Source organism: Calliphora vicina, chromosome 5 (assembly GCF_958450345.1).
Source record: "Calliphora vicina chromosome 5, idCalVici1.1, whole genome shotgun sequence".
In the NCBI taxonomy this organism is placed as follows: domain Eukaryota; kingdom Metazoa; phylum Arthropoda; class Insecta; order Diptera; family Calliphoridae; genus Calliphora; species Calliphora vicina.
The window spans coordinates 92,797,094-92,813,657 of NC_088784.1; the positions used below are offsets into that span (position 1 = coordinate 92,797,094).

General features: G+C 30.8%; 2 protein-coding genes across 2 annotated transcripts; one reads left to right on the forward strand and one right to left on the reverse strand.

Annotated features, from left to right (window-relative positions):
• Positions 1-355: 355 nt before the first annotated feature.
• MFS15 (Major Facilitator Superfamily Transporter 15) lies at positions 356-16,536 on the reverse strand. Its single transcript, XM_065512522.1, has 4 exons — positions 16,283-16,536; positions 16,059-16,195; positions 1,077-2,168; positions 356-1,007 (listed from the first exon to the last, which is right to left on the reverse strand). Exons 1-4 carry the CDS (start codon positions 16,353-16,355, stop codon positions 786-788), a joined length of 1,524 nt encoding a protein of 507 aa, XP_065368594.1. The 5' UTR covers positions 16,356-16,536; the 3' UTR covers positions 356-785.
• On the forward strand, positions 6,977-8,256 carry LOC135959746 (uncharacterized). The gene is made up of 3 exons (XM_065510779.1): positions 6,977-7,330; positions 7,411-7,512; positions 7,577-8,256. The coding sequence occupies exons 1-3, from the start codon at positions 6,977-6,979 to the stop codon at positions 8,045-8,047; spliced, it is 927 nt and encodes a 308-aa protein (XP_065366851.1). The 3' UTR covers positions 8,048-8,256.
• Positions 16,537-16,564: the final 28 nt, after the last annotated feature.

The following is a 16,564-nucleotide window of genomic DNA, read 5'->3' on the forward strand; positions in this document are numbered from 1 at the left end:
ATTGCCGCATAATTAACATATTTATGGCTCAAATATTATTCCCGGGGGGCATTTGTATGAGGGCTTTTTATAATTATGGACCGATATTGCTCATTTTCAATACCAAGCTCTTTTCGTTTAGGCAATATTTTCAACAGACAGACAGACAGACCGACAAAGCTAGATCGTCTTAGAATCTTCTTGATGGTGGGTATAAAAATTGTTCCAGATTTTTTTCGTCACATTGTCTAAGAGCTAAAATATAATCCTATTCGAGGATTTCAGAATCTTTCTTGTCTCAAAATAAACGGGATATCCTAGTGTACATAAATACTTACTGAAAAATTATGAACTGTAGTCAAATTCATCAAAGGAATTAAGATATCTTAAAACATTTATATATTTGTTTAAAATTCATAATAAATATTCACATAACATTTTGATCAATTTAACAACATTATTAAATAATTTATTGTACAATATACTTATATATCCTTAAAGGCTAAATATATAATCATTTTGCGCTTAAAAATATAAATCATATTTATGTAATTATAGGTAAATAATTGTCTTAATCTTATTAATAGACGTATACATATATATGTAGGATTATGTAATTAATTAATTAATTTAAGCGAAATTAAATAAATAGCAACTAGTTTAAATAATTCATACAAATATATAGAGAGATAAAAATTGTAAATAATAAAGTAGCAAAATATTATTTTATATTTATATATGTAAGTTTATAAAGTGATCACATACAATAATAAAAAGCACCGTTTTTGGAAAATAATTCCATTAAATCAAGTAGAATTTGGCTGCAAACGATCTGTTTCAGAAGCCTGAGAAGCATCTTCTACATTGGCGGCATGCACAGGCGATGATGATGTAGAGGAAGGATTTCGAGATGTAGGCATATTCCATTCACGTGGACTGGTGCGACCAAAAATTAAAAACAGTAAATTGCCAAAGAAATAAAAACCAGCTGTTATGTAAAATACAATACGCCATTGTAAGGGATTTGTCTGCAAAGAAAAAATATTAAATATAATTAAGGAAACATTAAACAAAATTATATCTAAAGGAAAAATTACCTCATCTGTTACAATTAAGCCCACTGTCAAAGGTGCTATAATGCTCATTATATTGGCCGCACAATTTGTAATACCCATCAGAGTACCCGCAAAATTTGGTGATAAATCTATATGATTTACCTGAAAGCCCAAATATGTGGCAGCATTTGCACCCACTGCTATTGTCAGTAAAGCTATGGCCAATTTCGTACTTTCTCCAGTGGTGATGTAGCCCAAACCAATTAAAGCCATCATGGGTATCCACATGCCCAGAGTGTTAAATAGTTTTCGTGAGAAAAACAAAGGCATTACACTGTTATGATTGATTATGTCGGCCACAAATATGAAACCATATGACAGCAAAGTCATGGCCAAATAAGGTAAAGCTGAAAGGGGTCCATTACTGCGTATATCCATGCCTAAAATATTCTTCATATAGGTGGGAATTTCGGTAAGCAAGGTCCAGAAACCCCAATTATTGGCACAATGCACAACGAGTAGTGTTAAAAATGGCATGGAGGTAAATATTTTCAACCAGGGTGTTTTCATTTCTGAGGCCTCAACGCGTCCCGCATCGGAAGGTCTACGTCCCGGACCTGAAGTCTCAATAAAACGTCGCTCATTAGCCGTAATAGTGGGATGTTCAGCCGGTGTACTGGCACAGTACAAAAACCAAAATATAGCCCACACTAAGCCGGCTAAACCAGATACATAGAATATACTGGGCCAACCCATCCACGAAGAGGCAATAAATCCACTTATCGACAACATTATCACAGTGCCAAATTGTGCTCCCGAATAACAATAACTCACCAGACGTCCTCTTTCCTCTGCGGGAGCCCATTTCGAGAGAAATGTATGTGTCGAAGGAAATATCATGCCTTGGCAGAGTCCTTGTACGGCGCGCAGTATTAAAAGCAAAGGCCAATCACCAATTTCGGCAAATAGTGGCGTTAGTAGGGCCAGTACAGAGCAAATTAGCACACCAAAAAAGAATGTAAATTTAGCTCCGTATTTATGTGATAAATAGCCACCAGGAACTTGTGTGATTACATAACCCCAAAAGAAACTGCTGAGCAAATAGGATTTAACACTTTCATCCCAGTCGAATTCCTGAAAGGAAAAAAAAAATAATTTTATTTATGAAATGTACTTATGTATGTTATAAATCGTATTAACACTTTCAATTGTAATATTTTTTCTATATAGCGAATGTAAAGGGCGTTCCAAGATATGAATTAAATAGAAAACTTTGTTTATTTTATTTAGATTTTTTATTGAATCATAAAGGTCAAAGGACCTGCAATGCTTTGCCGTCACAAATATTTATCCTTGGAAATGTTAAAGTCCATTTAAAAGGACAGCCGACCCGATCAAGAAAAACTGATTACGCAGTGTTACTGTATATGGTCTCTACTTTACGAATATGTATATCGAAATACATATATGAAATTCATTACTGTTATAAGAAATTTTCGGATGAAGGCCTTGTGTGGAAACTACGACCAATTATTTACCGATCGCCATGAAATTAAGTCGTGTTGAATTTTATGTGGATACCAAGATGTTTAAGTGATTTATGGTCTTTAGAGTTATTTTCGGAAGTGGGCCTTATAATGAAGCTCAATTGTGAATTGATCTGCAAAAATGTTAAAATGTGATTTCCTTTTATATAAAACTTATTTGTGGACGAATTTGTGTTGTTAAACAGACGATTATAAAAATGTCCTACTTCGGTATAGGTGAAATAACAAACCGATTTTAACCAGTTTCAATATGTTCAAATTTGTCAAAACATCTTCAAAATTGCGACCTGTACTTTGCGCAGAAATTTACATGGAAAGCCAAATATACCAAAAATACCGCATTGTAAACCACTTTCAAATATTTTTCACTTGATAAGAATATTTCATATGTTTCCTTTGCGAGAAATGCCTTTGCTCCAACAAAATTATGAACCATGATGAGGACCATGATTTTGTGAAATGGTCTCCTCAAACAAACTAAACTTTCAATTTAGCTGGGAACATAGACACTTTATATTTCCTCCATACAAACGGGGTTACACTATATCTCAGCCATTTGTGGGCCGATTTTCTCAAACGAGCCGGTAGAATTCCCGTCATATTGATGTATCAATCATGTTGAGTTGATTTCAACAAACGTAAGTTGGGTCGTAAATGAAAAATGTAGACATTACACTTATGGTGAAGGGTATAATAATAGGGACGTAGATCTTTTTGTTGTCAGTTCTTCTTTTGATATTTGTTCTCGCAAATTAAACTAGATCTACAAAAGAGTATGAGAAAGTAAGCAATACGGACATAATACTAAATTTTTTTTAAACAAAAAAGCTGAATTTTAAATTTGTACTCTAAATGAAAAGAAATTATGAAATATAACGGTAAAAAATTAATTCGATTTTAGTTTTGAAATCAAATTATTTGAATTATTGTTAGGGTTTTTAATTTCCCGACGTTTTTTGATTCCCGGGAATTGGGAAATTTTTTTCTACATTCCCGGGTACCCGGCTATTCCCGAAATATATAATGATACAGTAAATTAGGAATATTATAGCCAAATTTCATATAAAAACTTAGTGTTATAATTATCAGAGCTTCAAATTAATTAATAAAATTTGAGCTTAATTCACTAAAATCTTAATCCGTAATTAAAAAATGTCAGCCTTTCATTCCATAAATCCATTCCTAATATTTAATTTTTCATATTCATTCCAAAGCCTTTGTTTAAACTGAATTAAATTTAAAGTTAATTAATAACAGAATTTATTCAAACCTTGAATGATTAAATTTTTGTTAAATCATTTACAACATTAATTGAAAAAATTGTCTTAAACCTTTTTGTACTAGATTTTAGTTGAAGAAAAATTTAATCATTTAATTAATTTTTGAAGCTATTTTATTATGGATTTGAAGAAGAAATTTAAAGAAATTAGAATGATTCAATAAGAAATAAATTCTATAAATAATGAATTCTCTTTTTAAATTTTCATACGAAAAACCCCAAATAAATAATAATAATAATAAGCGGTCTATTATTGCCAAGATATTAGCAAAAAACTGTAAAAAACTTTTCACTGATTTTTGGTGAAAAAAATAGAGTTCTAACTTGTTTTCTATGTATTTTCGTCAGTTTTTAATTCCCGGGATTCCCGACTAAAAATCCCGGGAATCGGGTGGTGAAAAATTGGCAAAATTCCCGGGAAATTTGTACCGGGAATTCCCGGGATAAAAACCTTAATTATTGTTTAAAAATTGGTCGAGGTGTTCACACTACTCAAGCTGAAAAAGATTTTATTCTGAGCTTAAAATATACGGAAAATATATTCGTATAATTGCAGAAATATTAAAGTGTTCCAAAAATGAAGTTTTCAATGCACTTCAGTTTTCTGTTTTCAATGCACTAAAAAAAACATAATACTCGAGGAAGAAAGAAAATAATCTCAGCACGCTTGTACCAACTTAAAGTAAGAACTTCCAAAAAAAATCCATTTAAGTCATCGAGTGAAATCAAAATCGATTTATGTGCATCAGTTACAAGGCGTACAATATATAAAACACTTATAGAAGCTGGATTAAAGGGAAGAATTCCAAGAAAAGTACTTTAAGTAAACAAAATATAAAAAGGTTATTATTCGCCAATCAACACCTCCGTCGGGAAAATTGGAAAAATGTACTGTGATCGGATGAAACCAAAATTATTTTCTTTGGGTCTGATGGTAAAAAATATAGAATTTGACTCCAGGTGCACAAAAAAGACCATCAAACATTGTGGAGGTTCCATAATGATTTGGGGCTGTTAATCGTCAGTACGCCATTTGAGTTTTTTTGTTGCAAAAATCATAACTTTTGAACCAAATGAGATAATCAAAAAATTTAAAAAGCATATGATATATTATTGATCAGCCTATGAAATGAGTGTTTGAAAATGGTTCAGGTGTCTACTTATGGGTTAGCTAAAGTTAAATTTGTGGATATTTTATGGGAAGTAAAATAAAATATTTTTTAAAATTTTTGATTTTTTATGTTTCTTTTATGATTTAAAATTATGCTTTTATGATTTAAAATTATTGCAAAAAAATTAAAACAAATTTTTAGGAAAATATTTTTTTTGGTGGATTTTTCACGGTTATATGTTATTTTTGGTATCATATCTTTTTTAAACATATTATCTCTAGTAAGAAATGGGTCAATAACGTGCAGATTGAAAGTTTTTGCTAGGTAAAGGAATAATCAAAGTACTTATTTTGAAAATATGGCAAATATAGAAATTAATAGTTTTTTTTTATTTTCCATCAAAGTTGAGAAATATTGAAAAAATGGATAGTTGGTAAATATCTTTTGGAACCATGTATTTTTCCAAAATTTTACCTCTAGCAAAAAATGGGGCAAGGACGGGCAGCTGAACATTTTTTCATTAGGTAAAGGAATAATCAAAGTACTTAGTTTGAAAATATGGCAAATTTAGAAATTGATAGTATTTTTTCATCAAAGTTGAGAAATATTGAAGAAATGGATAGTTGGTAAATATCGATTTACCTGGACAAATACAAAGCAAACAGTACAATTTTTTGTATTAATTTCTTAATAAATAGATCTATCAATAGAATAAACAATAATGATTACCTAAAAATGGTCTGTTTTTTTTTGAAAACTGAAAATCTGTTAAAAAAAATCTTCTTTAGGGGCACATGAAATTTTTAATTTTTGGAATCTCACTTGTTCTACGGGCGCCACTGTGCGACGATCCATCTGTCTGTATAGGTAGACAAATACACATTTGGCCAATTCACAAGGTCTCTTATCAGTCATATTGTCATAATGTCCTAATATATCACGACTCGGCGGCTCGGCTTAACCGACTCTTAGGCATTCGGCACAGGTCTCTGCTTGTTCGTTACGATAACACAATTAACATAGCATACAAAGTAGTATTATTTTAGGAAATTTTATGCTTGAAAACAATAAAAAATATTAGGACATTATGACAATATGACATAGAGACCTTGTGAACTGACCAATTGTTATTGTTGAAAAATATCGTATAATTCATATAACATTCAAACAATTGTTTTAATTTTTGGAAGCAGAGACATGTTATTTATACAAAATGCACAAAAATCAGGGCCCATTTTAATTTAGTGTTGTGAATATTTATAAGATTTGGCAAAGCCGAACTTACTCTTAATTGTTTTTTTTTAATTTACCATATGACAACACAAGATTTCAGGCAACACTTAATACAACTTTAGCATGCAACAGATTTATCCACATCATACACTAAACACAAACAAGTTGTCTTTCATTTTATGGTATGTATGGTGATGTTCGGCTCAAATACACATCAATTTGCGCAGAGAATATTTGTGTGTATATTTATTTGGTTCCTATTTAGTTCTTCCATTCTCATTTATAGTTTGAAAGCTGTATAAACCTAAAGAATGAATGAGACAAACTACACAAATTTGTTCAAACTGGTCATGCGACAGCAAACACTCACACGCTAAAACTGCACAAATGATGGGTTTGTTCAGTTGTAAGTGAATGTTGGAGTGGAAACATGTGTTCGCTTGATATATTTTTATGGCTTGTGTAAATTTAATGAATTTAGTATTTATTTATTAAAATATTTAAAGACAAAATCAAACACACCCTTATTTATTATTTGTGCAGTAAAGTTTATTCAAAACAACAACGAGTTTGCTGTTATTACTTAAGTGAAAAAAGGTTTTAAAAAAATTGTGTTGGTTTTTTATTTGCGCAGTAATATTGTGTGTTTTTTTATTGGGGTCAAATTGAATGAATTGCTGTACTTGTGACTGACTGTACACAAGTAAATTCCTAAGTTTTTATGATTTGTGTTAATTTTCTTCAGCATGTGTAAATAATTTAAACAAAAAAATGGAACATGCTAAATTTTGGCAAGAATTTTTTCAACTTTATAAAGAACTGCCTGCTTTGTGGCGTGTCAAGAGTACCGAATATTCTGATCGTGCCTTAAAGTCCAATTGCTATTTACAACTTATAAGAAAACTAAGAGAAGTTTACCCGGATGCAGACAGGGAAATGGTAGTGAGAAAAATTAATAACTTTCGTACCTCATATAGAAAAGAATTGAGGAGATTGAAAGACAGCCAAGAAGTTGGTAGAGTTTATAAGCCCACATTATGGTATTTTGATTGTTTATCATTTTTGGACGATCAAGATGAAAGTGTGGCAGGCAGATTGGTTTACGAAGAAGATAGTATAGAAGAGGTAAACTCAAAATTTGTTTTTATTAAATTAGTACCTATATTAAAATAATAAATCATTCATTTCCATTTTAATTTTTAAAGAAAAAACATACAACCAACCAAACTATTATTTCGAGTCCAACAAAACACCAGCAGTTGCCTACAAAACGTTATATTGAACATAAGCACAGTGATGAGGAAGTGGTAAATATTTATTTTAATTATTTTTAACATTTTATTAAAGCAAAAATAAATGTCTGTTTTTTAGAATTTACCTACTACATCAAAACGAAGAAAGAAAATTGTCCTCCGTAAAACCCAACAACCCATTAAACTGACTTATGAGGAACAAAAACAAGCTCAAATTGATGCCGATATTTTGGCCAAATCATGGGCAGTACAATATAAAGAAATGCAAGGAAATCAAAAATTAATTGCAAGAAAAATAATATCTGATATTCTATTTCATGGCTGTATGGGAACGCTGAATATGTCTCATACTATTGATATACAAGATATATTACTGAGAAATTCGAACACTGCTACACAATCAAATTTGCAGTCCCAGTCGCCCAGGGATTCAAATAGCTCATTTCGTTATGCTGAACAAGAATACTTTAACTTTGAGACGGTTAGGGAATCATCTATAGCATATAATAGTTCCAGTCCATCTATGTCACCCACAAGGAATGCTGCTTCAGAAATACCAGTCCATGATATTAAATTTGAGGTGCCTTAATGTGTTAGACAAATTTAACGATCGCTTTTTTATGCGATTTTGTAAATGTTCATTATATTTAGTTTCTAGTTATTTACTTTAAATTCTTCAATAATGTTAAATATTTGAGACTTTAATTTTTAAATATTAGATTTACATAACTTCAAGTTATTGAAATCATGATGTTAGTTATAAACTTAACTATGATCAGTAATTTGAAATAAAAATTTTCTCCAATAATTACAACTTTATTTCGTTTAATATTTAGTTATAAGATTGAATTACTTATTGTCAGGCCTAGGAAGTAAAGGCATATTCAATAAACAAATAAAATTTTTTTACAAAAATGTATAATGCCCCCTATTCAATCGTCAATCAACGCAACTCCTCGATTATTGATCATATTTTTATGCCCACCATCAACAATATTAGTGGTATATAGATTTTGTCATTCCGTTTGTTTCAAAAATTTCATAATTTTCAAAAATATTTTGCTATTTTCTTCAAATATATTGTAGATAATATGAGTGTCTATAATTGGACATAGCTCACATATAAGAAGAAAGAAAATTATGATCAATCCATAAAGGGCCATAGGATCCACAACTATATAATGATAGGGATTTATAATAGATAACGTATCTTATGAACGCGGCACAGTGCACATAGACTTGCCACCTTTTGAAATTTCCAAAACGGGACACCACTAAATCAGATCAGAGAACGATGGAAAAAAACATGGAAAATGACCTAGCGTGGGTTATAGGACTTGCTGAGTACATTACAAATTGTGTCAAAAAATTTCAGAAACACCTTCAAATTCAGAAGTTATTCTGAAAAAACCGTTTACAATGATGTTTTTCAACTTATCGATCTGTAACTCATTAATTTTTTGTTCAATTTTTATTTTTTTTAACGTGTTGGGAAATAAAACTTATTACGCTTCAAAGTGACATGCATTTATTGATACATTTGTAAGTTATAAGTATTGTTTTTGTTACGATCTTTTTTGATTTGAGTCGCTTTTCATTGCTTATTTTAATATGAAAGCTTATACAAATTTATATCAATGTATAAAGAAAAGTTCTTAATAAAACATGGTTTTAATTTTTCAAATCGGATGAAAACTGTAAAAGTTATTCAAATTTTCATTAATACCTTTTTGAGTATATCCTATTTTATTTATTAAAATCAACAATAACACATTAATTTTAATTGTGTAAAATCTGGAGAACTATTACTGTGAAAGTCTTCGAACTTTATACAGGAGTAAATAGTTATTTTCGAATATCTGGAGAACTATAATTGTGGAAGTCTTAAAATTTTGCCATAATATCACCCTTACTATTCTACATTTTTTGGGTGAAAATGTTATTGTGTTAGTGGGCGTGACATCTCTCATACAAAGTAAGTAGTTAATTTCGAATATCTCGAGTACTATAATTGTAAAGTATTTAAACTTTGTATGAATCAAATTCTTGTCAAATTCTCTTCTATACGGAGATTGGCTGAAAATGGGCGAGACTGAATTTTTTAAAGTAAATAGTTATTTTCAAATATCTGGAGTACTATAATTGTGAAATTCTTCAAACTTTACATGAATCAATTTCATATCACGACATGAAGTTTAACCAAATTGGGAAGAATCGGAACAAGGTTTAAGTCACCTACCACACAAAGCTCAATTATCATTTTACATAGTTTGGCTGTAAAATGGTCGGGATTGGATTAGTGGGAGTGACACCTCCTATACAAAGTATATAGTTAATTTCGAATATCTGGAGTAATTGTAATGTATTTAAACTTTGTATGAATCAAATTCTTATCACTGTACAGAGTTTAGCTAAAATGGTCTAGATCGGAACAGTGGGTGTGAAACTTTCCATTCAAAGTACATAGTAAATTTTGAATATCTGGATAATTAAAATTGGGAGATTCTTCAAACTTTGTCTGAAATTTTATTCTTTATAATTTTACCTAATTTGTTTCACCTCATTAAAAAAATAGTTTATAAAATCTTTAAAAATTTTTTATTTTACTACGTAGGAGTAACGAAGCGCAGCGGGTTATTTAATAAAGTTTACCTATTTCAGTCCATAATTTAAAATTTATATTTTTAATCGCTTTTATCAGCTTTTTTATTATTATTTGAAGTAATAAATTCGACAAACTCAGTCCATTTCAATGGACCAACAACTCACCTTTAACTAAAGGTACAAGCATCCTATAGCGAGTATCGTGCCATTTATTTTTCATGAAAGTTAAATAATCTTTACTAATGAGTTTATTGAAACTCATAGAAGTTAATGCACTAAGTACCTATGTATATTGTTAAATAGTGATATTCAGTTTTTAGAAAATACTATATTTCAGAAAATAAAGCATCCTTGTTTATCGGTATTTCCAATTTTTGATTTTTTTATATTTTTTTTTGGTAATTAATGAAAAAGTTGTTTTTTTTTAAACGGGACAAATGGCGTCCCGTTCAGAGTATCGCCGGGACACGGGACATTCGACTCTAAAACTGGTCTGTCCCGTCGAAAACGGGACGGTTGGCAAGTCTAAGTGCACAGTGGAAAATTTTGGTCATTTTCGGATCAAAAATCTGTAACTTTTGAATGGATGAAGATTTTTGAAAGATTTTTTTTTGTTGAATAGGTGGGACTTTAAGCCTTAATATGTATTTTTAATCATAAAAATCGAATTGTTAAAAAAAAAGTTACGAACGGTTTAAACGGTTTTGTATAAAAGTAATAGTACTACAGTACCTCTAACTCACATATTTTTAGACCGATTTCAAAATTTTAAACAATTATGGATAGACATCGAATTAATCTTTCACAAATGTTTGCATACTTCATGAAATTATGTTATTTTTTATAAAAAGTTTTTTTTTTTTATTTTTTTTCATAATTTTTCAAATTCAACAATAGTTATTTTAATTTTTTTATATGAAAACCTATTTTTTTCGCACCGTGTTTTAAAGACAATTTTATATAGTCAAAAATGAGACATTACTTGTTAAAATCGGTTTATATTTGCAAAAGTTATTAAACTTTTTCGAAAAAAAATTACATTGTAAATTTAAAATTGTACAAACAAATTTTTGTTATTCTTAATTTTTTGTTTCTTTTATTCATATGCGCTGAGGGAGAAAATACAATAAAAGGTGTTAATGAAAAGTTGAATAACTTTTACAATTTTCATCCGGTTAAAAAAATTAAAACACTATTTTGTTAAGAACTAATTTGCTTTGTATACGGTTATAAATTTGTATAAGCTTTAATAGCCAAATAAGCAATGAAAAGCCACTAAAATCAAAAAAAGTTGATCATTTTTTTTTTTAATTTCTGAGTTGCTCAACATTTTAGCATGCCATTTGTTTATAGGCACCAAAAGGCAGCTAATTTTGCTATATCTTTTAGATAATAAGTTAAGCTATAATTCACTGTTAAAACTAGATCGGCGGCAAACGGCGCCAATAGTTAAAATCATAGTCAAAGTAGCGTAGGTAAGCCTAAAAACATTATATATTTTAAATGAATAAATTACAAATCTGCTAAAAATATATACAAAACTCATTTCAAAGATAGAATTTGGATAACATACCCTTTCCAATAAGGTATAATAATCCTAAAAAAATTATTGTTAATATTAAAAATATACCCTTGAATATAGTATAATTTTAACACCCAAATTTTTAAAGTCGAAAGTAGTGTGTTCTGTCGCCATTTTCGAATACTTCTGTTGACATAATAACTATAATTTCTACAAATAATTATTGCCTGACATCTCAGCTTTACGATAGAACATTTTGTGTGGTTAATTTCAATCATTTGCAAAAATCAATTATGATATGCATTCCCCTTATATAATCCACTGTGCTGTGGTATGAGAATAAAAAAGAGGGTAATAAATCTGTAACTTCTAAACCCTTACGTCGATTTGAATGAAATTTCACATGCGCAAGGAGGAAGAGTAGTCGAGTTTAAGTTTTGAATTTGGACCTCATGACCCCACCAGGAGCGGGACCAGGGGTTCCCAAAGTAGGACACCTCGGGTATGTTCAATTTTTAAAATGATCCTATTTCTTCTTACACATACAGAAACTCCTCGTCGAGCACTACATAAAACCTCTGCGTAGCTGTCAATTATCTCTTATAGCTTAGGAGATATTCGCATTTGAAAATTTAATTTTCAACATTTTTACCCACCCTACACCAGTTTCTATATATCAAATAAAGAACGAAGTGTTTAAAAATCATGACTGAGTCCAAAGTTACATACATTTGAATATAAAAAAAATTAAAAAAGGCGATTTTTCCCAATTTTTTTGGGAAAAAAGTACTTTTATTCTTTTTAAGTGATCTAAAAATTTTCTAAGAGCATGATAATGAATTTGTACTTTTTGAAAAGCTAAGTTTATGCCAAATATTTTAAATGAAAAAAACATTTATAATTTTTGATACCGACGGGATCAGGTCCATTCAAGCAATGCCTATTTTTTATGTAAAATTCAAATTTAGGGCAAAAATTCTCAAATCGCATAATCGATAGCAAAATATAGTGACCTATTTTAGATGGCCCAATAAGTTCTTAATTATTTTGTAAAGGGTTCCGATAACCCCGCCCCTATTATGGATATTATAGCCAAAAAACAAAAAAATCCCATTTTTGGGACTTATCAAGATTTTTTTTGGGAATTGCGGGATACTTGATTACAAATTTCAAAATAAAAGTATTTTCCCTTATTTTCTAAACATACAATTTCAAAAACATACAATTGGTCAATGCACAAGGTCATGCATGTCATAATGTCCTATTATTTCACGATTCGGCGGATCGGCTTAACCGGCTCTTAGGCGTTCGGCGCAGGTCTCTAAGTAGATTTATTTTTGGAAATTTTTTGCTTGAAACCATTGTGAAATATTAGGACACTAGCTGAACCCGGTCCGCGTTGCTGACCCTTAGAAAACATCTGTTTTATATTGCATCTCGATTTTAATATACAGTTTCGGACAAAGTCGGTGATCCAATGAATTCAAAAATTCAGTAGGATAATCGTCGGCTTGCTCATCGTTCATTACTGTGTCAATCTATGTGTATTTTATTGTTTTGCCAGGCAGTTTCAATTGTATTTGCTTATTGATATTGTTAACATTGTCCCACAGACAATCCGAATTGTTGTAGTTCGTTGTAAGACTTTGGAATACTTTGTCGACAACATCTTGAATATTCATTTGCATTTGGCAGAAGTCCGGAAATGAAATCTCATTTGTGGAGGGATCAATTGAAATTTTTCGTATCGTCATTGGGATATTTTGAAGGAAGTGTTTGGAAATAGGATTTGCGCCGGAAATGTAACTTAGTAGCAGCTCAGACGGCTCAATAACTGGTGGCAGAATAACTTTACCGTTCGAACAGCACATTCCCGGGGCTTCCTTAGGGAACTTCAAAATGATGCAATGTAAGTAATGTTTGTTCATTGCGCCAATTAGTACATCCTTGTTATTCCTGTAGTCATCATACTTATTGTAATAAAATCCGGGCAACTTTAAATCGATTCTTTCTCTTGAACGAGCCATTCGGGAGCAAACAACTATATGCTGTTGAGGTGTTTCTGCAGCACTCGGTGAAGATGCACTGCGACGCACTTGCTGAAGCCGCGATTCTCGTTCTCTTCCCGTTTCTGCGACTCTTGACGTAGATGCCCTTTCGAAAACAAATTTTATTTGAATAAAACCGTTATTTTGTATTAAAAGTGATATGCGGAGAGTTATTCAAAATATTATTTTTTTAATAGATTTCATATGGAAATTTTTTAATCATGCACCTAATTTGCAAGAGTAAACAAAATTGATTATAACCGATTGATAATATAAAATAACTTCTATTCTATTCCTTTCTTCGCTTACACCAAATCATCAATTTTTAGAATGATATTAAGCAACAAAATGAAAACTGTCATTGTTTGAACGTTGGAAATAAAAAAAAGTATTTATGTATATGACTTTACAGTGTTACTCGCTATGCTTTTCTGAAGATTCCGTGAAAATTTTATCAAAATCGGTCCAGCCGTTTTTGAGTCCATATGGAACATACATACACACATCTGATTTTATATATAATGGCATTAACGGTATAATGTAAAAATTAGATTTTTACACACCTCTCCGCCCACAGACCGAATATCAAAAATCTGACTTTACAGTTTTACCAGCCAGGCTATTCTGAAGATTCCCTGAAAATTTCATCAAAATCGGTGGAGCCGTTTTTTAGGTCATTCGGAACATACATACACACATACATACCCACATAAAAACATGCATTTTTATACCCTACACCACCATAGTGGGGAGGGTATTATGCGTTTGTGCAGATGTTTGTAACGCCCAAAAATATTAGTCTAACACCCACCTTAAAGTATACCGATCGACTTAGAATCACTTTCTGAGTCGATTAAACGATGTCCGTCCGTCCGTCCGTCTGGTTGGCTGGCTGGCTGTCCATTTAAACCTTGTGCGCAGAGTACAGGTCGCAATTTTGAAGATATTTCGATCAAATTTGGTACATGTTACTTTTTCGGCCTAAGGACCAAGCCTATTGAAACTGGATGAAATCGGTCAATTATTTCACCTAGCCCCCATACAAAGTCCCCTCGAAATTGGACTTTATCGGTCATAAATGATTAATTTATCCATGTATCTACACGAATTTCGCTCCAAATAAGTTTTATATATACAAAATTCATGTCACCAAATTTTGTTACGATCGGTCCATAATTAGTCATAGCTCCCATATAGACCCGCTTCCGAAAATCACTTTAACGTGCATAAATCGCTTAAAAATGTTGGTATACACACAAAATTCAACATAGTTAAATTTAATATAGACATAAATCACACGACCTAATTTCAAGGTGATCGGTCCATAATTGGTCATAGCTCCCATATAAGGCCCACTTCCGAAAATCACTCATGAATATAAATTATTGATATTTTAAAAGAAAAAATTTTTACTCATTTACTTGGTGTAGGGTATTATATGGTCGGGCTTGACCGACCATACTTTCTTACTTGTTATATATATAGATTATGACAATATGACATGATAGGAGACCTTATGAATTGACCAATTGTATTTCTGTTCAGTGTATTTCGTAAAACTGTTTAATTAGTTTCACATTTGTATGTGAAATAGATAACAAACACTTCATTATTTGTTTTATTTAGTTAATGAAAAAATATATTAAATGACACAGAAATCAAAACATAATTCATGACGTCACAAAGTGTATGCAATATGGCTTATTAAATAATAGCATTATCAGTATTTTTATTATTTGTTTACATTTTAATTAAATAGTACCAAGTGCAGAAATGTTTTCTTTGTTTAAGTTTAGCTCGATTATATGTATATTGATACAATCTAGCAATCAGGGAATGAATTCAAATTGTCTTTTGTCTGAAAGGTTACATTGCAGTATACAGCAATGAAGACTTTTTGGTTTGTGAGTTCTTTCTGCCTAAATTGGACGATTAACAATTAAATTACTGCATCAAACATTTCATGGTCTTTCAATGATCTGAGTTGGCATCTTAGAAAACCATTGAATCTCTTTGAATGGAGATATTTGAAGTCAATGTTCTATGCCAACAAGCCCCTAGCCAGTCGTGAAATGAAGGGGAAAACTCAAGTTATACACAATTAAAACTGCACAATTTTACGCCAATCTTATATAGAATTTTAACATTGAACATCGATACAATACAAACTATAGCAAATTTGGAGGAAACATCCAATTTTGTATTTAATAGAGAACTCGTGCAGGTAATATCAACATATTTGGAAGATGTGAGATACGATATCTTGTCGAAAATATTATTTAATGGCCAAATTTTTCAAACTTTAGAGCCGTTGCGGCTTTTTAACAATTCTGTAGAAAGGGGTAGTTAAAGTAGTTTTTTTGGAACACTCTAATATATTTGTATATGTATATTCAGATAAAGTACTTAAAAATCTCCTCACATACCTCAAAATTTGGATTTGTAGCATTACGATCCGTCATGGCAACTATAGCCACCGAAAGATTCACCCGAAGAGCATAAGCCACGGCTAAACCGCAAAACACTAGCAAGCACTGTACATGACGCACACCGAAACGAGGACCTAGAATAAAAGAATAAAATTTCCATAATAATATTCCATCTGTTAGTGTTATTAACAACAAAAAAAGATAATAAAAATATAAAATACCTTGTCCACCCCCAGCTGTAGCAGAAATCTGTTGATAACCATTGCGTTGCAAACAATCACACCAAAATACCATTATTTTTGTATTAATTCAAACACAAATTAAAATAAAACTTTAAATAATGAAGAAATTATAATTTTAAATCTCACAATTAACACATTTTTACTGCTATTAGGTATTTTATATTATTATTTTAATTGATTTTCTTTTTCAAGCCGTCAAACTTTTGATGACGAAGTTGAAAATCTATGAGAAACACAATAACAAACAAAACTCTATAGATA

Bases quoted from the DNA above. Each gene is read 5' to 3' on its own strand.
- MFS15 (XM_065512522.1), bottom strand. From the start codon at position 16,355: ATGGTATTTTGGTGTGATTGTTTGCAACGCAATGGTTATCAACAGATT. The intron at 16,196-16,282 runs GTATTTTATATT...CTTTTATTCTAG, and splicing joins TACAGCTGGGGGTGGACAAG to GTCCTCGTTTCGGTGTGCGT. The intron at 2,169-16,058 runs GTATGTGAGGAG...TTTTCCTTTCAG, and splicing joins CTACAAATCCAAATTTTGAG to GAATTCGACTGGGATGAAAG.
- LOC135959746 (XM_065510779.1), top strand. From the start codon at position 6,977: ATGGAACATGCTAAATTTTGGCAAGAATTTTTTCAACTTTATAAAGAA. The intron at 7,331-7,410 runs GTAAACTCAAAA...TAATTTTTAAAG, and splicing joins AAGAAGATAGTATAGAAGAG to AAAAAACATACAACCAACCA. The intron at 7,513-7,576 runs GTAAATATTTAT...TCTGTTTTTTAG, and splicing joins AGCACAGTGATGAGGAAGTG to AATTTACCTACTACATCAAA.